The sequence below is a fragment of the Moschus berezovskii genome, chromosome 2, assembly GCF_049115385.1.
Source record: "Moschus berezovskii isolate FMDL1 chromosome 2, NW_MosBer_1.0, whole genome shotgun sequence".
Taxonomy (NCBI): Eukaryota; Metazoa; Chordata; class Mammalia; order Artiodactyla; family Moschidae; genus Moschus; species Moschus berezovskii.
In genome coordinates, this window is record NC_142461.1 from 93,313,203 (window position 1) to 93,336,860 (window position 23,658).

General features: G+C 42.6%; 1 protein-coding gene and 1 pseudogene across 1 annotated transcript; both read right to left on the bottom strand.

Annotated features, from left to right (window-relative positions):
* Positions 1-5,570: 5,570 nt before the first annotated feature.
* Positions 5,571-7,897, bottom strand: LOC129538524 (UPF0561 protein C2orf68 homolog pseudogene; annotated as a pseudogene).
* RBM43 (RNA binding motif protein 43) lies at positions 6,712-13,395 on the bottom strand (the record flags this gene model as incomplete). Its single annotated transcript, XM_055398769.2, has 3 exons — positions 6,712-11,157; positions 11,946-12,034; positions 13,104-13,395. Coding segments are annotated over 3 exons (1,113 nt in total), but the record flags the coding sequence as incomplete, so codon positions are not given.
* Positions 13,396-23,658: the final 10,263 nt, after the last annotated feature.

A 23,658-nucleotide genomic window follows, 5' to 3' on the forward strand; every position in this document is an offset into this window, starting at 1 on the left:
TGGCTCAGGTATGAGCTTATTACAGTGGAGCCATTGAGAATGGAAAAGAGGAAACAAATGCAAGCCATGGTATGGAGATAGAATCCAAAATGCTTGGTGAGGGAAGGGAATTGTGAGCTTTTCAATCTAACAGATGCCTTGCCAGGGAGAAAGAAGGTGAGTGAGCTGTCTAATTTGGTTGACATTTTTGATAAACCTCAAATATCTGTCTTCACCAGGAGCAAGTTGTTCCTCCCAATCTTCATATACATCCCTGGAAAAGGCTATCATTTTTACATTTTATCTTTTTATTCTCCTCAAGAAATTTTTTATCTTAAACAAATTTCTCCAACAACAAAAAGAACTATTTTTATATTTTATGTCCCTCTACTCATCCCCTCCCTAAAAGTCCCTGCTCTTTAAGTCAATCTTCTTATAATATTTGAATCAGTGAGATATTTGTTACACTAATTTCCTTCCATCCTTAACCATAGAAAATCAAAAGGAGGCATTAATATGATACTCATATTGCTTTCCTCAGAAATATGTTAACTGTGGGAAGGTCTTAATATACTTACACAAGTGAGTGAATCTTCATAACTTCTCCAGTGAGCTCCTAGAGCTGACAACAGCCAGATACCAGCAAAGAGAGACCCAGTGAATCTTCATAACTATCAAATTAAGTCACAAGTGATGTTTGTCTTACTGGTGAAACCTAGTCGGGAGCTAGACAAATGGAGGGAATTCAGAGAACATGCCTAGTGCTTTCCTGCCAGGGCAATAACCGGCCAACCTGCTTGAGTTTGTCTTGCTGGAATTTCCTATACGAAAGGAAATGATACAAGAATTGAGGACACATCCTAAAGAGAGGGTTAGAAATATTAGCTTTATGATATTGGCAAGTGGGAAAACTATGTAAAAAGACAGAAAATTCCAATGAACACACATTTATAAAACATTTATTTCAGTACAAAATCCCGTACTAAATTCTGTGAGGAACACAGAAATTGTTCATATAGTTCATAATTTGTGGAATGTCCACTTTGTGCCAGGCACTCTGTTATAAATACATAAAGTAGAAAAAAGACAAAAATGTCTGCCCTTGGAAATTCCCCGGTAGTCCAGTGGAAGACTCCTTGCTTCCTCTGCAGGGGTCATGGGTTTGATCCCTGGTCAGGGAACTAAGAATCACATGGTATGGCCAAGAAGAAAAATCTTATAAGAAAAACCTATAAAAAATTTCTAATCCTCAAGGAGTCCACAGCCATGTAGTGGGAAAGGGAGACAAGAAACCAACAAAAAGTACGGTGAAATCCTATCACAGAGAGGTGGGTACAGAGCATACAGCAGGGTCCCACACAAAGAGTCAGTGCAAGTTTTTGAAGGAAAGCCATGTGTATTGGTTTATGGAGCTGCCGTCACAAATTACGACAAAGCTGGTGGCTTAAAACAACAGAAGTTTATTCTCTCATGGTTCTGGAGGCTAAAAGCCTAAAATCAAAGCACTGGCAGGATCACGCTCAATCTGAAGACTCCAGGGAAGAGGTCTTCCTGGCCTTTCCCCCTTCCTGTGGTTCCCTGCTGTCCTCGGCCTTCCTTGTAGCTGCTTTTGTCATCACAAGAGCATATTCCCTGTTTTCGCTGTCTCTCCCCTGAGTGTCCTCTCCCCTTCTTACGAGAACACCAGTCACCAAGTCAAGACCTCATTCTTAACTAACCACATCTACAAAGACCCTGTTTCCAAATAAGGTCATATTCTGAAGTTCCAAAAGGACGTGAATTTTGAGGGAGTACTACTCAGCCCTCTAGACCAGGCAAGAAATGACCTAGGCCTGACCTAAGGTGGTGGTTACATGAATGGAAAGGAGAAGAAATCCAGAATGATTCTTTGTTTTCCAGTTTGGGTAACACATTGGTGCCAGCTCTGAGATGAAGTATTCCAAGCAGAGGGAGCTTTTCTTGGGCTGTTGGTGTTACCAAGTTCTTAAGAGGATAACCACTATTTTTTTTTTGGCTGCGTTGCACAGCTTAGGAAAGTGCCTTAGTTAGTCAACTAGGGATCGAACCCATCCTGTCATAGGACATGGAGTCCTAATCACCGGACCACCAGGGAATTTGCTACAACTACTATCCTTGACCATCTCTTGCTTAACATGTTTTCTAAAACTCAAGAAACCTGCAAAATAGGTATTATTTTCAGATTACAACTGAGAACACTGAAGCTGGAGGGGTGAGGAGTTTGGAGGAGGTAAAAGATGAAAGGGAAAGGGTGGGTGGAGAAAACGGAAAAGTTCCCACTTGAGTTTCCTGAGTCAGCATTCATACCAGGAAATGGTTCTAGAGTAATGACATTTGGACAGGATAGTTACATTCCTTAAACGACTGTCTTTTGGGAGCTCCATACCTTGTCACTAACAAGGTTTAGATGCAGAAATTCTCAAGGCAAATTTGACATTTCCTTCCCTTTACTCCTTTATATATGTGAGTTTTCTATAATCAAAGAATCTTGTCCCTAAGTTAGAAGTTGTATATAATAACTAAAGCTGTCAAGATTCAGCCATCCTTCTCATTTTGAAGTATGATTTTATATTCATATGTAAAAGCATTTTTAAGAACAATCCAGTTAGTCCCTATATAGGTTATTAGTAGAAATTGAGAGATGCTCTGTTCTCAGAGAAAGGCGGTAACATAAAAGCAATACAAAACGCACTATTTGTCCAAGGTTTATTTGTAACTTTTAATTTCTGAATAGCAACATGCTTTATAGCTAAATTTTATTATATTGACAATGTACTCAGAACTTTAACTTCTGAACTGCTAAATGCAGTTAAAACTCTACAAATTAAAATTCCATATATTAAATAAAAATTTCATATATGAAATAGCACAAATATTCCGTGATTTGTAAATAGGCATTATTTGGAAAAAAGAAAATACTGGAGTAAAATCTTTACTGATGATGTGGCCGTGTTTGCATTCCTGTATTTTATCCAATAAATGACCTCTTTTACAAAGTATTAAAAAAGAAATTCAGCCATCCCTAAATTTGGCATTCATCTACCAAACCAAATACTGTCCTGTTCTCCCTTCTCATCCCTCCATTGGACTAACATCCATCCATAGGCTGTCATCCATAAGCTCTGGGAGCTTCTCCTGACACTTGAAGAAAATTACTCGAAACACAAAGAGAAGGCAAAAAATAATTTTGTGACCTTTTAATGCCATGCTGCTGCTGCTAAGTCACTTCAGTCGTGTCCGACTCTGTGTGACCCCATAGACGGCAGCCCACCAGGCTCCCCCATCCCCAGGATTCTCCAGGCAAGAACATTGGAGTGGGTATGCCATGCCAGACAAGCTCTAATAAGCCCACTTTGGGGTCATCTCTTTTGAGGAATATAAGTTCGTTTCACTTAATATCACAATTGATTAGGGCAATGACATTTTACAACTCTGTAAAATTAGAAGTTTAACTTCTTAAAAAACTGCTAAGTTATGATTATTTTCTTTCTTTTTTTTCCCCTTGGGTGGAAGATATTTTATATGCACTCAATTAGCAAAGCACCTCAATCACAAGTGTACACATGAGATGTTCCCATCAGTCTCTTACCTGAGAGTGTGAGGATTACACGATCAACACACAGAAGGACAGAATTGGTACATGATTCTCACAAAACAGGGCTGGAGGCTAAACTCTCAGGGGTCGTGCCCCCATGGACTTGTTTCAAAATTCTGTAATAAATCCAGGAAAACAGGCCATCCAGCTATGAGAAGACAAACCCAAAAAGTATTTCCAGACTAGGAAGCCTAAGAGTTTCAGTGAAATCCTATGTCCAAGTCAGAAAATCAGCTGAAGAGCTGCAAGACTAAAATGCCTGGTGCTCTGAGCTGCAGGAAGACAGAGGACAATGGTGCAGTCTCCTCGACCTGGGCAGCTCTGGAGGGTAGTTAACCTTAAGAGTCAAAAGGCACTTCCAGCCTGGCCGTGTGAGGGCAGACTTGCTCCACTGAAAGAGAACAGAGCCCATCTGACTTTGGGCCAGCTCTGGGAGTCAGGATCATGCTGGTCCTTGTCTGCCTTCACAACCAGGCCTTCTAGTTTATCCACCTCACTCACCTTCCCAGTGAGCTGTGACTTGCTGCATTTTAATGATGTAGTTGAAGTAGCTGCCTTGCCTCATTTCTGAGCTGGTAGATTTTCAGGGTTGTAGGGCACAAAGAAACAATGCCTAGTTAGATGTCCTTTATGAGAAAAGTTGCTGAGAGGGACCGGCCAGACTGATCTTGAGACCCTAAGGTGAAACCTCTGGGGCAGGGAGAGTGTTAGTCTGAAGAAGACCCAGTGCTCATGGGCTCACTTAAATCCCATACTTCAAGTCACTGAGCTTAGGCCCGTTTGCTGGAAAACCACAGAGGCTTGGAACCGTCATGTACGGGACAGCTGGTGGATTTCTCAGACCTTAGTCCAACCCTCATTAGGAAGAATGTTCACTTCAGTGAAAGCACTGATATTCCCGGGATCTTTAGTATTAGGGTCTCTTAGGAGTTTAATATACTCTTGGGAGGTAGCATGGGAGAAAGAAGAGAGCAGGGAAGGGAAGATGAAAGAGACTTGCTTAGCTCCCTCCAGGACACTTTTCAGGCTCCTCTCCTTTTCCCAACTAGGGCTCCAAGAGAAAGAGAAACTGTTATTTGCTAAGTCGTGTCTTACTCTTTTATGCCCCCATGGACTGTAACCCACCAGGCTCCTCTGTCCAAGGAATTCTCCAGGCAAGAATAGTGGAATCGGTTGCCATCCCCTTCTCCAGGGGATCTTCCTGACCGAGGGAATTGAATCCGGGTCTCCTGCATTGCAGGCAATGGATTCTTTACCATCTGTGCCCTAAGGCTCCAAACAGGCAATAATTGCTCATGTTGAATTTGCCTTTGTATGTACATTCAAGACTGTTAAATCACATTTGGAAACACAATTTCTGGCTTGTTTTGATAGTGCTCCTTTAGCCAGAGCACAGATGGTCTGTTCACCGCTAGGGATCAGGTGGGAAGCTGGAATTACATAGTCCTCAGAGAAGGCAATGGCAAGCCACTCCAGTACTCTTGCCTAGAAAATCCCATGGATGGAGGAGCCTGGTAGGCTGCAGTCCATGGGGTCGCTATGAGTCAGACATGACTGAGCAACTTCACTTTCACTTTTCACTTTCACACATTGGAGAAGGAAATGGCAACCCACTCCAGTGTTCTTGCCTGGAGAATCCCAGGGACGGGGGAGCCTGGTGGGCTGCCGTCCATGGGGTCACACAGAGTCGGACACGACTGAAGTGACTTAGCAGCAGCAGCAGCAGCCGAGGCAGGTTTTACGCCAAAAAAACCTCACAGTTGAGTCCTGGCATCATCTTTCGAGAGTGGGCAAAGTGACGGAGCATGGGAGAAACCTGCAAAAACCATGTAAGGGGAGGGAGACATGCTTGCAAGTAGCATCAAAGGAGGTCTCCCTTGACTGGTATCAGAATTACTGGGAGAGCTTGCCAGAAAGGCTGAGGCCAGAAACCCCACATCCAAAATCCTTAGCAGCTAAAAGTGGGAGGTGGGGGGGATTGCGACGGATGCACTGGGAGACAAAAAGATGAATGAAAGAAGAGGACAAAGTAACGCCAGAAGAGAGGATCTAGGAAGCACAGACATGGGAGTGAGCAGGAGGCACGGAAGCAAGCAGCCGTGAACAGCAAGCAGGGCTCCGGGAGCTGGGTGGGGCAGGGCCAGGTGCCCTGGGGGACATGCCCTTGGTGAGGACATGCACTTTGGCACAGGGTTTCATAAACCCCAACTCTCCCCAGAGTCTTTGCTTCCACAAAACCAAGCTAACCAAACAGAATTCTCAAAAATGTTCAGAATATTAGGCTGGTCAAATGGGTCAACATATAAGAAAAAATGGCTACAAGGGAGATGGCCAGGCCCAGTCCCTATGACCCCCTTTTCCTGTGGATGTGGCAGCTTTGGTGTTGTCTTGAGATCAACAGGATCTCAACAGGATCAACAGGATGAACTTACGGGGTTGTCTTGAGATCAGCTCAGACTGGTCCCGGCACCCCCAAACTAGAGATGGCTCCCTGGGCAGCGACCCCAGTCTGTTCAGTGTCGGCTCTGGCGCTTTGCAGCCTCCTCCTGGATGCACAGCTTGAGGGCCTCTCTCGTGAGTGGCTCCAGAGGCGTGTGGGCTGACACCTCCTCGCTCACCCTTCCTGGATCATCATCCTGATACACGATAACTGAGGTGATGGCTCCGCCGTCCGCCTCATACTCTTAAGCAGAAAAGCTGATGGCCGGGAGGCTCTGGCTCAGAGCTGCCGCCACTGCTGCTTTCACGGGACTCCTCACAGTCTGGGTGGCTTCGGTGGGTAGAGCCATCTCGGTGTCGCGTTGGGTCTTGCGTGTCGGGCCTTCGGGGCCGAGTGGGCGCGGGCGTGTGCCTCCTCCTCGCCTTCCCCTTGGCCGCCTGCTTCACCTTCTTGTCGAAGTCCTCCCGGGCGAGGTGGTTCAGTCCGACGTGGTGCACGAAGCCATGGCTCATGTCCAGTCGCCCTCCAGGCTCGCAGCAGAGTCCCGGCCCGGGACCCTGCCGCTTCCATCCTAACCCCTGCGGAAGCCGTCCTTGTCTAAAGGCCCCCAAAGCCCACCCTCCAGTTTATTTTCTGTTTAGTTGAGAAAACAACTTTCCAAATCAGGTTTATTGCACTGACAAGTTTTGTTTCTAATTTAGTAATTTTTACTCACATGCTTTCTCCTGTACTTTTAAATTTCATGTCTTATGTTCTTTTTGAATCAGTTTTGTCATTATGCTCATTTACTCCTCAATAATAAGGGAGATAAAACTTTAACACACTTTTTCCATGAGATTTATGCTAAAAATTGGGAAATGACTAACATATCATAGGTAAGAACTGACTCTCCAACTCTACCCCAAGTGCTTCTGTGTGTTTGTAGCAAGCACTGCTGTAATGGCTTGTTTACCTTCTTTCTCTGCCAGACTACATGCTGAATTCTAAAGTCAGTGAACATTTCTGTTAACGTCACACTGTTGTCTCCAGAGAGGACAAGCACAGCAAAAATCCCTGAGTTTCTTACTCAAATATTTCAGAGTCCTTTCTCCTCTTTCCTTTGTTCATCATGAGCTGAAACTCACACATCTTTTTTGATAATGGCTCTTATCACATTCTGCAGCCTCTTTGAAAAGTACCAACTTACTATCTAATTAAATGATAGGTTTTTCTCCCAATGGCAGACACATAGGAGGGTTTAGGCTAGACAAAAGAACAGAATTCACATTATCTTCCTAGGCATCAGTAACTTTCAAAATAAATTTTAATAAAAATCACTACTACCATTTTGAAAATTAAAGAGTTTTTATTAAGGATAGAAATTGATTACACAAGCATATTATAAGGAAGGTGTCACTAAATGAACTCTAAAATGGACATCAATATGTAAAACACCTGAAACAATAATAATCTTCTCAAACAGAAGATGCAATATTCATACCTGTAAACCAGTTAGCAGCATTCAGTCTGCCCAATCAAGGAATGATCATCACTCTGACCCAGCTCTTTGTTGAAAGACTATTCTATTGGTGTTAAACGTGTGGGAATAATGAAAACCTGTGCAGGTATCAAATATAACTGCACCAGTTATCAATTTATTAATTCAGCTTTAAATTCATCCTCTATGCCTACTCAGTAACAAACCTGGGCCCTCTAAATACTTCCCCCTTGTAGCTGACAAGATGTTAGGCTTTCTCAGTAGAGGGCGCTGGAGAAGAAAGAGTATTGTTCCTACTTCAGTGGATTAAATTGGCAGGCTGTTCAGAATCCAGCGTCCCCATCCGATACTTAGCCAGCTTCTTCAGCACAGGCAGCTTCTCCAACATTAGGCTCCTGCAGCACAGGCGGCTGCTCGCGTGTCTAGCCCCCTAAACCCCCCAGAGAAGGCCTCCCCCCATTCAGCAGTACACATTGGCCAGCAGGAACCCCCTCAAGGCATGTTGTAAGGGCGGGTCCCTGGTCAGACACCGACTGTGAACAGTACCCTAGAGGATGGATTTCTAGCAAGATCCCCTGGCACAAACCCTCCAGCGAAGTCTGGATTTCAGTTCTGGGGTGCATAGTGGATGGGAGGAGGTTCTTCATTGGGTGCTCTATCTCAACTCCTTATATCTGCTATTTCTATATTTGGTAGAGTTTTCCAGACTGAGTCAATACCCCCAGAAACAAAATGAAAATCAAACACCTTTTTAAAGATACCTTCAGTTCAGTTCAGTCGCTCAGTCGTGTCCGACTCTTTGCGATCCCATGAATCACAGCACGCCAGGCCTCCCTGTCCATCACCAACTCCCGGAGTTCACTCAAACTCATGTCCATCGAGTCAGTGATGCCATCCAGCCATCTCATTCTCGGTCGTCCCCGTCTCCTCCCACCCCCAATCCCTCCCAGCATCAGACTCTTTTCCATTGAGTCAACTCGTTGCATGAGGTGGCCAAAGTATTGGAGTTTCAGCTTTAGCATCAGTCCTTCCAACGAACACCCAGGACTGATCTCCTTTAGAAGGGACTGGTTGGATCTCCTTGCAGTCCAAGGGACTCTCAAGATAAACAGAAGTTTCCCATGACAAAAAGTTTAGCCGTACAGAAATGAAGTAAGACATTTAAAGAAATGGAGATAGTTTACATAGTTGGGATTTAGGTAGTTAACAAAAAGGAAAGCACGTAGATTTGTCTTAAGCTTTTCTACTGCTACAAACAGTTCAAATCACCATAATCAGGTGTGTTTACGTTGCGATGAGCAAGATGCATGTTTTATAATCCTGGGAGGGTCTCTGCAGTGCCCCAGATACTGAAAACTGGCTTAATGCTAAATTAAATGCAGGTCAGTCACAGACAACCCAATGACTTACAAGTGTTACTTCCCTTCTTCAGTAAAAAATTTTCAAATCCTTCTGTCATCTTAAGGAAACATTTCTCAATTGTTTAAGCAGCATTCAGAAGACTATGAAAGGGAGAAGAACAGTTCATAACCAAGAGCAGGGGCATGTTACAGTACGTCACTGGGCACCAGTCTCCTCATCTGACGAAGGGGGACAAACACAGCACCGGCCTCACAGGGTTCCTGTCAGGACTGAAGGAGTAAAGGTATGCAGTGCACTTGAGCTCATGCCGAGCAAGTGAGCGTATGCTACTATTCCCGTCGTCCACGATCCAACTGCTGAAATGCTATTACTTTTACAACTACAAAATACACACTACATAATTTCGACAAGAGAATCAACATTTTATATAAGCACTCAGGCTATGTGAGCGGCAGGAAAAATGTCCTGTATGTCCAGTAGCCTTATACCAATACGGGATTTAGTCAAGTAGTGACTACCTGCATCAGAAATACTTACCATCTAAGTAGCTTCTCAGGCAAGTTTTGCTAACATTTTAATTCTACTTGTAGTAAACATAAACTTTATAAATGTTAAGCTTATGTAACTTTATAAAGGTACGCTGCTGCTAAGTCGCTTCAGTCGTGTCCGACTCTGTGCGACCCCATAGACGGCAGCCCACCAGGCTCCCCCGTCCCTGGAATTCTCCAGGCAAGAACACTGGAGTGGGTTGCCATTTCCTTCTCCAATGCATGAAAGTGAAAAGTGAAAGTGAAGTCGCTCAGTCGTGTCCGACTCTTTGCGACCCCATTGACTGCAGCCTACAGGGCTCCTCCGGCCATGGGATTTTCCAGGCAAGAGTACTGTAGTGGGGTGCCATCACTTTATCCAAAATATTGTCAATGGCATAATAATAATCATTCAAACTTCTTATTATGTTAGAATGAAGGCTCTTTTAAAAATTTATTTCTCATTGAAGGATAATTGCTTTACAATATTGTGTTGGTTTCTGCCATACATCAACATGAATCAGCCATGGGTATATAACACGCCCCCTCGCTCTTAAACCTCCCTCCTACTTCCCACCCCTCAAGATTTGGGGTTGCAGAAAAAGTGAGGTTTCCTCAAAGTTTAGTGAGTTTTTTAAGTTTTATACCTTAGATATCATCTTTGGGTTTAACTCTTACTGATGGACAGCTACATAACTTCAGACAAGGGTTTTTACCTTCTCAAACCCTAGTCTTTTCTCCTGTAGCATGAGAATGGCAATGCCTGTGGTGAAAATGGTCACAAGAATTAAATGAGACAGGGAGTTCCCTGGTAGTCCAGTGATTAGGACTCGGCGCTTCCAATGCAGGGAGCCCAGGTTTCTTCCCTGGTTGGGGAACTAAGATCCCCTAAGCTGTGCGATACAGCCCAAAAAAAAACAATTCAATGAGATAATGTGTGTAAAGCTAGCATCACGCATGACATCACCACTGCTCAGTAAGGGAAGGAATCAATCAGCCCTTCTTGTTACTACTGCTGAGGATTTTATTACCTAACTTTTTGCCTTATTAATTCCATGACCTCTATTTTAAACAAGTATGTGTCAGAAGGAGGTCCTATAACATCAATGTGTGTCTTATAGAAATTAACCAGAACCTGAAGGTAACTCAAACTTAGCTGCTCACATGCCAACTTAATATTTTCTTTCTCTCTGTCTTTCTTTCCTTCTAAAATAAGTGTCTCCTTTCTAAGCTCAAAGTGAAGAACATGTGAATATTTCTCAATGAACTCCTTTACCTGTTTTTCATTGTGTGACTGAGAAGCACCTTGAGCATTCTCTATACAAAGTGTGGCAATTTCACCATCCACTGTCTCTTGACATAGAACATGAAATTTTCTCAGTGTCCTTTTATAAAATTTTGTCTTCTTTTTCAGGTAAAGGAAAGTATCTATGTCAAGAACAAGACTTTCTCCTCTTCTCATAGTCTCAGGTGTCAACGACATGGATGGCTTTAAAGAGTGACTACTTCTCCATGTACTTCCCCTGGGGCTCTGTCTATTCCTATTTTTTTCTAAAAGAAAACTTGCTTTTAATAGCAAAGATTCTTTGAGCTTCTCGATAGCCAAAAATGTTCCTTGAGCGGAGATTCTTCCATTGGCTTCCAAAGGACTTACGCATAACATTGGGATTTCCCTTTTCAGGTCCATTACCAGACTTTCTAGACGGATTTGACTCCGAAAAACAGAAAGATCTAGGACAGCCTTTACAGAGCGGAAGACCTAAAATTAAACAGAGAAGTTGAAACAGCACCACCTAGGGGAAAGACTGCATAAATACATTCTTGTTTTGCCGCTTTCTGTCTGCCCAGCAGCAGCCCTAACCAGGCCTCCAAAGCCTCACAGTTTGGCTTCTTGCCCCATAACTGCCCATTAAAGGGGCCCCACAATCTATCAAGTTCCATTTGGGGTTCATAGTTCTTCACTGGATTCCCCCAAATAGAGTTGATTAAATATTATTTAGACGCAGAATGTTTTTTTGAATCAAAGTTTTAAGCAGAACGCACAGATAAACTGTTCCAGTGGCGCTCTGTGGATAGGGATCCCTGGAGAGAGCCCTTCCTCCTCGTAAGAAGTTCATTGGATGGCTGCAGAGAACCCTACCTTTGTTACAGAATAGTTTTAAATCAATGCTTTGAATTTTACTTTTTCCTCTTATTTCCTCCTTACCTGTGTCTTCAAAGCTCCTTTCTAATATTAATCCAAATTGGTTTTTTACCCCACAAAATAAGTCTTTAGATAGATGCCAGACATCATCCATGACAGTATAAGAGCTCATTGTCACTTTAAAAGTATCAAGAACATCATGGAAAAACAGGAAAACAGAACAAGCAATAACCAAAAAACTTTCAAGACACAGGTTTGGCCTTTAACATTGACCCAGGTTAAGGACCTTGCACTTTCTTTTCTAGAAGTCATGGGGTGAGGGTACTTTGTGCCTCCTGTGTAGGAGACACTTAGCAGAAAACATGGGATCTAGACAATCAACATGCCTTCATCTTCACACCTACCTTTTCACTGAAATGGGAGACTACAAGTTGAGCAGATCCAACCATGCCTGCTAGATAGTGTTTCTTTTTTCTGACGACATTCTCTGCAACTAAGTGGAGGAGGGGCCATCAGAAAGGTTTGTGGCACAATACAATAATAATTATTTTAATTAATAGTAATAGAGATGTTCAGTTCTTTTAAAATACCTAAGATTTTTTTCTGTTTTTCCTCTAAATTTAGCATTTAAATCCTTTTTCCTTCTAGTTTAACATATTAAAATTTATATATACACACACACATATATATATATAACACATGCATGTTATGTATATTACATACATAAAAAACACCTAAAAGTAAATCCCCCGCCACTCGGTTAATTATGGTCATGAGGAGATTCCGAATCCAGGATATCACACTATCCCGGCTGGTTTTCCTCTGATTCACTGGCTGACCTGCTCAGTCTCCTTCACTAATTCTCCTTCCCTCCCCCTTCTCTCGAGGCATTGGCATGCACCACCCATGACGCTTGAGGGGTGAACAGCTCCGCAGACCCAACTTTCTCACCTATGTCAGGTGTAGGCCAGGAAGAGAATGGCTCAATGTGACCTCAGATCCAAGCCAAATTTCCCCAATCCAACTTTGCCATTAATAAAGCAGTACTTGTTTATGAGATTATGGACAGCTTTTGTGGGGGGTTTTTCTGTATTTTACAAGTTTTCTACAATAAAATGTATCACCTTTATCTCATGATATAGATGGATTTAAAATACAGAAAACAAGAAGAAGTCTTTAAGACTTTTTCGGTTACTGACAACTCTTATCATAAGGCACTTTCACATATATTCTTCCTAATGCACTATTGTGCCACTTTCATATTCAAGAATAGAATTACTGTTTTTTAAATTTAAACTTTACCAATCCCATGAATTATTTTATTGTTGTTGTTTTTGTTCCTGCTGTTGTTTAGTCACTAAGTTGTGTTCCTCTCTTTGTGACTCCATGAACTGCAGCACACCAGGCTTCCCTGTCCTTCACCATCTCAGAGTTTGCTCAGACTCATGTCCATCAAGTTGGTGATGCTATCCAACCATCTCATGAATTATGCTACTGAAGTTTAATTTTTAATTTCATTCCAGAAGTATTTCTAAGGTTATAAAAATTTGATTTGGAAATACCTGTTTTTTCTTTGAATGTTACATATGCAACTCTCTTAGTTCTTGTTGGATATGTCACATCTTCAACAACTCCACCCCCATTGTCAGTATCTTCAAAGTGAATCTTCACTAATGTGGTCAATAACTGGTCATTAAGACCATTTGGAAGACCAGCAACTACAATTGTTCTTTCAGAAGCTTTGGATTCCTTAACATTCAAAACTGATTCCTGTGAAAGAAACAATAGGACGCTTTTTAAGTATATGATTCTACTTAATATAGGCAATATTACACGCCATTGGGAAAGGCTATTTTATTTAATAGCCTTTATTTAATAAAGACCCTCTGGGACTGAACAGATACCTGAAAAGAAAAATATCAAGGAAAGGAGCCTGGCCTCACACCATATACCAGCATAAATGCTATATAAATTTGAGAGTTAAAATGTAAAATGTAAAACCTTTCTTTTAAGAAATGGAAAACACTGCTTAATATTTGTCAGATGTTAGAAAGACCTAAAAATAATTGTAATCACAAAGGAAAAAATTAAGAGAGAGTTTTCTAAATCGAATTTTTTTAAAAGCCAAGTTAATCACAAAAAGGGGTAGTCTGAAGTTGACTGTACGTCTTCTTGAATGTAAAGTAGAAAGTACATAAGAGAATAAAAATACATTCTCTTTTCTTTTTTTTTTTGTGGTCAAAACTAGGGAAAAGTCACCATAAAAAAATAAATGAATGAAACCCTAGCAATAATATTGGGACTGCAGTGGAGTAAGCCCGACCTGTCAGCACACACCTGAGAGACAACCCAAGCACTGAGCACACGCTGTTGCAGGCCATGGAGCCCCAGCAGCCAGCCGCAGCAGACCCTGCCCTGAGCCCACTCTGTGCAGTTCAGTGCAGTTCAGTCACCCAGTCATATCTGACTCTTTGCGACCCCATGAACCACAGCACACCAGGCCTCCCTGTCCATCACCAACTCCCAGAGTTTACCCAAACTCATGTCCATTGAGTCGGTGATGCCATCCAGCCATCTCATCCTCTATCGTCCCCTTCTCCTCCTGCCTTCAATCTTTCCCAACATCAGAGTCTTTTCAAATGAGTCAGCTCTTCACATCTGGGGGCCAAAGTATTGGAGTTTCAGCTTCAACATCAGTCCTTCCAATGAACACCTTTCCTTTAGGATGGACTGGTTGGATCTCCTTGCAGTCCAAGGGACTCTCAAGAGTCTTCTCCAGCACCACAGTTCAAAAACATCAATTCTTCGGCACTCGGCTTTCTTGATAGTCCAACTCTCACATCCATCCATGACCACAGGAAAAACCATAGCCTTGACTAGACAGACCTTTGTTGGCAAAGTAATGTCTCTGCTTTTTAATATGCTGTCTAGGTTGGTCATAACTTTCCTTCCAAGGAGTAAGTGTCTTTTAATTTCATGGCTGCAATCACCATCTGCAGTGATTTTGGAGCCCAGAAAAATAAAGTCTGACACTGTTTCCACTGTTATCCATCTATTTGCCAGGAAGTGATGGGACCAGATGCCATGATCTTAGTTTTCTGAATGTTGAGCTTTAAGCCAACTTTTTCACTCTTCTCTTTCACTTTCATCAAAAGGCTCTTTAGTTCTTCACTTTCTGCCATAAGGGTGGTGTCATCTGCATATCCGAGGTTATTGATATTTCTCCTGGCAATCTTGATTCCAGCTTGTGCTTCTTCCAGCCCAGCATTTCTCATGATGTATTCTGTGTATAAGTTAAATAAGCAGGGTGACAATATACAACCTTGACGTACTCCTTTTCCTATTTGGAACCAGTCTGTTGTTCCATGTCCAGTTCTAACTGTTGCTTCCTGACCTGCATACAGGTTTCTCAAGAGGCAGGTCAGGTGGTCTGGTATTCCCATCTCTTTCAGAATTTTCCACAGTTTCTTGTGATCCACACAGTCAAAGGCTTTGGCATCATCAATAAAGCAGAAATCGATGTTTTTCTGGAACTCTCTTGCTTTTTTGATAATCAAACAGATGTTGGCAATTTCATCTCTGGTTCTTCTGATTTTTCTAAAACCAGCTTGAAAATCTGGAATTTCACGGTTCACGTACTGCTGAAGCCTGGCTTGGAGAATTTTGAGCATGACTTTACTAGCGTGTGAAATGAATGCAATTGTGCAGTAGTTTGAGCATTCTTTGGCATTGCCTTTCTTTGGGATTGGAATGAAAACTGACCTTTTCCAGTCCTATGGCCACTGCTGAGTTTTCCAAATTTGCTGGCATATTGAGTGTAGCACTTTCACAGCATCATCTTTTAAAATTTGAAATAGCTCACCTGGGATTCCTTCACCTCCACTAGCTTTGTTCGCAGTGATGCTTCCTAAGGCCCACTTGACTTCACATTCCAGGATGTGTGGCTCTAGGTGAGTGATCACACCATCATGATTATCTAGGTCATGAAGATCTTTTTTGTACAGTTCTTCTGTGTATTCTTGCCACCTCTTCTTAATATCTTCTGCTTCTGTTAGGTCCATACCATTTCTGTCCTTTATTGAGCCCATCTTTGCATTAAATGCTCTCTTGGTATCTCTAATTTTCTTGAAGAGATCTCTAGTCTTTCCCATTCTATTGTTTTCCTCTATTTCTTCATTACTGAGGAAGGCTTTCTTATCTCTCCTTGCTCTTCTTTGGAACTCTGCATTCAAATGGGTATATCTTTCCTTTTCTCCTTTGATTTTCGCTTCTCATGTTTTCACAGTTATTTGTAAGGCCTCCTCAAACAGCCATTTTGTCTTTTTGCATTTCTTTTTCTTGGGGATGGTCTTGATCCCTATCTCCTGTACAATGTCACAAACCTCCATCCATAGTTCATCAGGCCCTCTGTCTATCAGATCTAGTCCCTTAAATCTATTTCTAACTTCCACTGTATAATCATAAGGGATTACAATTATAATACAGTCTCTGTTAACTTCTTAATGTTTTAATTTATTCCCCAGCTTATTTAGGGAACTAGACCTATAAACTTCTCCCAATGCTTGTCGAGGTAGTCCAGCCTGATTGCACCAGAGCTCAGATATAATCTATTCCTAAATTATCCCCAAGGAGGACAGGATGTCTCACGGGTCCAAGTCATGGTTGATCAATCACAAAGATATTTTGGTTTTCAGTTCAGAGGACTCTGTATACTCAGAGTACTTTACTGGCGAAAGGCAAACTGCTTCTGACCACCCCGATAAAGAAAACAGTCTAAGCACACATACAATGTTCTATCCCAAAAGTACAATAAAATGAAAATGAAAATAGAATAAAAAAGAGAATAAATCCAGTTAAGGGGAGCAATCAGCAGCACAGGAGAGATTCCAACAAATTTCTTGAAGACTGGAAAGAGGTAAAAGTATGTGGAAGGATATGACAGGGGAAACCAAGAGTAAAGAAGCGGGGGTTGCAATGGAAAGGGGACAACCTTCTTGGCAGAACCTCAGAAATTAAAAAAGAGACCAAAACCAGAATGATTAGTTGAAAAGCTAGCAGCAAGACAAAACTAAATGAACATTCTAGGGAGAATCTGACCTGCTAGTACGGGTGCTGGCACCCCAGCGCAAACACCCCTCCCACCCTTTCTGGTATTTGAAAAAGTCCAAGATCATCAGAAAATTAAAGCATGGCATGTTTGGAATAAATTACAGACTATAAATAAAGACTATTTGACACAGCTGTTAGGAATATTTTTTTGTAACTGGAAAAAGGAAAAATACACATGACATTGGACCAAACAGAGAAAAAGTAACATAGAATCTATTAGACTCTGATGTAAACAATATTTACTGTTGGCATAATAATATGAACACTCTCATAAACTTTTAGATGAATTCTGTAAAAATCTTCAAAATTACCGAAGACTTAAATATGATTACAGAATAATATGGAATCATTCAACCCTATCAATAGAAGAACAAAGGCAAAACTAACAGAAGTTGAGAAAAAAAGAAAAATCTATACTTGTATTAGAGAAAATCATGTTAATACTATCAAAATCTTAAGTGTTTTATGAAAGAAACAAAATAGTCCATAGGAGAATTTAAAATACTATTAAAACTTCCTAACTTGGAAGAAGGGAAAAGCCACAATTCACTTCAGTGAAATCCTCATTTATCACATAGGAATTCAGTAGAAAATGACTGAAGTCAATGATAACTAATCTCTCAGTATCTCCATTGACATTTCAGCCGGTAGTTATTAAAATAGGGTGGCAAAAATGTACCTGCATTTCTTAGAATACATAATATCTTGTCAATCAGTTGATCAATTAACTAATACAGTATTAACTAAGCATGTGCTCTATCCCTGGCAATATGTTGGGTACCAAAGATGACACACACAAGATATAAAACACCCCTTACTCTGAAATTGTTCCACCATAAAAATTTACTGAACATTTATTATGTGTGGGGCACCTGGATAGGCTTTAGGATTACCAACACACACACAAAGGGGGCCTCCCTTATGGGTGAGGAGGAGGCAGACACATATATAAATCATTTTAGCAGTGCTTGGTAGACACAAAAAGAGGAAGGTCTTCTTCTTTACAAGAAGAACAGACCAACACCTGAAAATGTGAGAAGGATATGAGACCATTCACAAGAAAATGCTAAAACACACAATAGAAGCCTTTCGGAATTAGGAAGCAAGATTAATGCTGGCTAAAGCAGTCAAAGAAGGCTTCATGAAAGAGAGACCTTGACGGCTGAGGTCAAATTTTAATTAATGGTCAAATTTAATTAAAAATGCAAAAAGAGTTCACAGCAAAACAAAAGGACAGTGGAGTGGAGGATGCAAATAGCTTCTGTTGAGACAAAGAAAGCAAAGGTCCTTCCTGTCTCCTAAAAGGGAAATTCATAATTGACTCTTGGTTATGGTAGGTACTTTCAATGAAGCAAAACAGTTTCTTAAAATATTTGGGGACAACTAGATTGCATAGGAGACAGGAAAAATATAAAAATGTGTTACTCCATCCTAGCCCCAAGTGTAAGATGTAATTATCTCAAAATAGTTCTAGAAGAGGAAAAAAAAAATGACAAGACTATTCAGACATTCAGGGAATCTTGTTTCATACAAGATTTGTCTTGACTTACTATGCATCTGGCTCTAACAGTCCGTGGTTAAAGTGGCTAATGAATAAGCATCCTTTTTGTCCTTCATCAATATCAAAGAAAACCTTTCAATCAATTTAAATTCAGAGAATCTTACTTCTTCGCCACTACCTTCAGCAATACTAGTGTCATATTTCTTTATTCAAATGTCTAAAATTTATCTTTGGAATCAACAGATGGCTTATTCATCTCTTCCATCCACCATTAAGAAGAAAAAGAGAGGTCTTGGAGATAGCCCTTTCAATAGTTATCACATGGAGATACAATTTTTTTGAACTAAGAGAAACATTCTGACCAGGAGGTATCAAGGTGATGGCATTTTCCCTGTATCAGTGATTCGTTTTAAGAGACTTTTGACCATCCTATCAGGAAGCAAAAAGATACAAAGAAAAACAATTTATTTTTGTAAGAAAAGCACTAGGGAGAGAGAATTAAATTTATCCACTTCGTTGATTTACATCCCTTTTCTTAAAATTGGTTTCATTCACGTTGCCTTTACCGTCCCCGGTAAACAAAATCACACTTGAAACTCACAACTGCTTTGGCGTTTCTCACCTGAAATGGAAGGCCCCTGCCACTGTTCTCAGGCGCTTGATGGAAAAAAAAAGCCTGCCTGCTTAGTCGTTCTGTCTTGTCCCGCTCTGTGGGACCCCCACCCTGGGCTGTAGGCCTCCAGGCTCCTTTCTGTCTATGGGATTTCCCAGGCGAGAATATTGGAGTGAGTTGCTATGGTCTCCTCCAGGGGATTTTCCCCACCCGATGGAAAGAACAAGGAAGGCTAAATCTTAAATTTGCTAACAACTCTTGGGAGGCATCAAAGATGGTGACAACACAAAGCCCTTTGTGTCTAGAGAAAGAACTAAGTCCCCAAGAGAAAAGAATTCCCGCTATGACAGCAGGCTGCTTTCCCAACTTGTGTCCTTGGCTCCAACCCTTCTGGCTGGCCCTTTGACAAAGGAAACGGTGGCCTCCATTTCTGGGCAATTCTCTCCGCTCCTGTTCCCCAAAGCGTGGGAGGACAACAGTTAGCCCTAACACTGCGGCTCCTCGACCAAACCAACTGCGGTGTCCCGCACAGCCGGGCCCGAGGCGCGGGAGGCGCCGCGGCGAGGCGCGCCTTCGGAGCCGGCAGCACAGCGGGGCGCGTTTCAGGAGCGCGCCGAGCCGCCACCCGGCAGGCGCCGGAAGGCTGGGCTGGGCGTGCCTCTGGGGTCCCTCCTCGCGCCTCCCCCGGTCACCCCTCACTCACGCCCGTCCTACGGCACGGGGACCACTCCGCCCTGCAAAACCCCACACAAAAGCAACTTGCCATGGCGGAGGAGAGACTCGCCTTCGGTGGCCGGCGGGGCCCGGAGCTGGGTGGCCTCGGCTGGCGGACAGGTTTTGCTTTCGGTTTTCCGTTCCCGCTCTCTTGGAGACCGCCCCTCCACCCCACTCCGCGGTTCTGCGGCCTGGGGGCCTCGGGAGGGGAGCCGGGACCTGGGACAGCGGCTGTCAGGACACCCCCCCCCCCCCCGGTAGTTTTGCAACTTTTGAAACCAAGCTGGAGAGCGGCCAGAGGATTCCCCGGCGGGAGTGCGAGGATTTTCCCCGGGGCTGTGTCCTGTGCGCAGTAGTATCTGAATGATCCTTCTTTACGCCCTTATTATCTCCCTAGCCGTGTTCCCGCCACGCCATGCTTGTTTCTCCTCTTGACACCTACCCAGACCAGTCGCCAGGTGCGCAGGGCGCAGGATGGACGGCTCACTGTCCCTGCCAAAAAAGAGCTCACCACCCTGTCCACCCTGTGCTCAGATTCCTCAGCCAGACACCTATTGGGACACAGGGAATTTCTATACATAGCTTCAGAGTCAAAGAGAACATGAGTAAGAAAAGCAGGTGACTGACTTTTGCAGAAATCCAATTCCACGACTAAGAAATACAAGCTGATATCAGAACAGGATCCCTTTCTCTGAGGATTAGATTGGCAAAAATTAAAAAGTGCTGGTAATACCCACTGTTGGCCTGTGTGGGGAAGCATCAGTGTTGCTGCAACCGTAGACAGGTATGAACATTTCTAAGGATTTTGGCCCCTCACAAAAATGTAAAGTGCAAAAAAAAAAAGTTAAAATGCACATATCCTTAGAATTCAGTTCAGTCGCTCAGTCATGTCCGACTCTTTGCAACCCCATGAATCACAGCATGCCAGGCCTCCCTGTGCATCCCAACTCCCGGAGTTCACTCAAACTCATGTCCATCGAGTCAGTGAAGCCATCCAATCATCTCATCCTCTGTCGTCCCCTTCTCTTCCTGCCCCCAGTCACTCCCAGCATCTGAGTCTTTTCCAATGAGTCAACTCTTCTCATGAGGTGGCCAAAGTAGTGCAGTTTCAGCTTTAGCATCAGTCCTTCCAATGAACACCCAGGACTGATCTCCGTTAGAATGGACTGGTTGGATCTCCTTGCAGTCCAAGGGACTCTCAAGAGTCTTCTCCAACACCACAGTTCAAAAGCATCAATTCTTCGGCAATCAGCTTTCTTCACAGTCCAACTCTCACATCCATATATGACCACTGGAAAAACCATAACCTTGACTAGACGGACTTGTGTTGGCAAAGTAATATCTCTGCTTTTTAATATGCTACCTAGGTTGGCCATAACTTTCCTTCCAAGGAGTAAGTGTCTTTTAATTTCATGGCTGCAATCACCACCTGCAGTGATTTTGGAGCCCCCAAAAATAAAGTCTGACACTGTTTCCACTGTTTCCCCATCTATTTGCCATGAAGTGATGGGACCAGATGCCATGATCTTAGTTTTCTGAATATTGAGCTTTAAGCCAACTTTTTCACTCTCCTCTTTCACTTTCATCAAAAGGCTTTTTAGTTCCTCTTCACTTAAGACCATCCCCATGGAAAAGAAATGCAAAAAAGCAAAATGGCTGTCTGGGGAGGCCTTACAAATAGCTGTGAAAAGAAGAGAAGCAAAAAGCAAAGGAGAAAAGGAAAGATAAGCATTTGAATGCAGAGTTCCAAAGAATAGCAAGGAGAGATAAGAAAGCCTTCCTCAGCGATCAATGCAAAGAAATAGAGGAAAACCATAGAATGGGAAAGACTAGAGATCTCTACAAAAAAATTAGAGATGCCAAGGGAACATTTCATGCAAAGATGGGCTCGATAAAGGACAGAAATGGTATGGACCTAACAGAAGCAGAAGATGTTAAGAAGAGGTGGCAAGAATACACAGAAGAACTGTACAAAAAAGATCTTCACGACCAAGATAATCACGATGGTGTGATCACTCACCTAGAGCCAGACATCCTGGAATGTGAAGTCAAGTGGGCCTTAGAAAGCATCACTACAAACAAAGCTAGTGGAGGTGATGGAATTCCAGTTGAGCTATTTCAAATCCTAAAAGATGATGCTTTGAAAGTGCTACACTCAATATGCCAGCAAATTTGGAAAACTCAGCAGTGGCCACAGGACTGGAAAAGGTCAGTTTTCATTCCAATCCCAAAGAAAGGCAATGCCAAAGAATGCTCAAACTACCGCCCAATTGCACTCATCTCACAAACTAGTAAAGTCATGCTCAAAATTTTCCAAGCCAAGCTTCAGCAGTACATGAACCATGAACTTCCAGATGTTCAAGCTGTTTTTAGAAAAGGTAGAGGCACCAGAGAAGGAAACGGTAACCCACTCCAGTATTCTTGCCTGGAGAATCCCATGGACGGAGAAGCCTGGTAGGCTACAGTCCACGGGGTCGCATAGAGTCGGACACGACTGAGCGACGGAACGGAACGGAACGGAACAGAGGCACCAGAGATCAAATTGTCAACATTCTCTGCATCATGGAAAAAGCAAGAGAGTTCCAGAAAAACATCTATTTCTGCTTTATTGACGATGCCAAAGCCTTTGACTGTGTGGATCACAATAAACTGTGGAAAATTCTGAAAGAGATGGGAATACCAGACCACCTGACCTGCCTCTTGAGAAACCTGTATGCAGGTCAGGAAGCAACAGTTAGAACTGGACATGGAACAACAGACTGGTTCCAAATAGGAAAAGGAGTACGTCAAGGTTGTATATTGTCACCCTGCTTATTTAACTTATACACAGAATACATCATGAGAAATGCTGGGCTGGAAGAAGCACAAGCTGGAATCAAGATTGCCGGGAGAAATATCAATAACCTCAGGTATGCAGATGACACCACCCTGTATGCAGATGGCAGAAAGTGAAGAGGAACTAAAAAAAAAAATCCTTATAATTAGCAACTCCATTTTCAGACCTGAACTGAAGTTACAGTGCACAAGAATAACTAAGATATTGTACAGAAATTTTAACTGTGCATTGCTTGTAATACAATTTTTTTTTCAGACACTGTAATCCATCCAGTTTAACCAAGAATATAACTATTTATTATATGGCCAATGGCACATTTAATGAGCCAGGCCTATGGCTATGAAGATTTTAAAACCATGAGGTTAATATATGTGTAATTCCCCAATTTATATTTTATATTCAGATCCCTACACTTAAAAGCCCACTCTAATGTCCAATAAGCATGTAAAATTTAATGAGAACTTCCTCCCATTCTTCCCTCTTGGTAAACTGCACTAGCACCCACCAAGGAGCTTAAATTCAAGACTCATTTGTCTTCCTTAATCCCTCTTTTCCTAGCTCAGTACATTCCATTAACTGCACACTCTCCAACTTTATTTCTACCACCCAAATCAGCCCAGCCTTGTTCCCCTTCAATTCATTCTGGATACCGCACCCAGTAAGATATTTTTTAAATGTACATCAGGTTTGATCACTGTTCGAACACTTCATTGTTTTTCCATTGCACTTTGAATAAGATTTACATGTCCACCAAGGGGGGTTTCCCTGCCCCTGCTTCTACCTCTTGGCCTTGTTGGCTCCTCCCTGATATTCACTTAACTGCCTCACTGCTTTCATTGAAGCCTTAGCTCAAATGAGCCCTCTTCAGAGAGACTCTGATCACTGAGTCCAAATTTGTCCCCCCAGTTATTATTCCATCTTAATAGCACTCACCTTCTTCTAAAAATATCTTCATACCTTTGTTTCTTTTTTCTTAACCAGTCACCTGCACCAACACAATACATAGTAGGGTAGTAGGAAGGGGGACCCCTTCAGGGCAGGAGAGTGGGCTTTTGTCTAACACTCAGAAATTAACTGTCCAAGGAGACACACGTGCTGACAGAACAAGAGATTTTTTGGGGAAGGGGCAATAGGGTGGAGAGTGAGAGGGTAAGGGAATCAGGAGAATTGTTCAGCCATGTGGCTGACAGTCTCAGGTTTTATGGCGATGGGACTAGTTTCCAGGCTCTCTGGCCCATCATTCTGACTCAGGGTCTTTCCTGGTGTGCTGCGCATTGCTCAGCCAGGATGAAATCCAGCAAGAAGGATTCTGGGAGATTGGTAGGACATATGGGCTGGCATCTC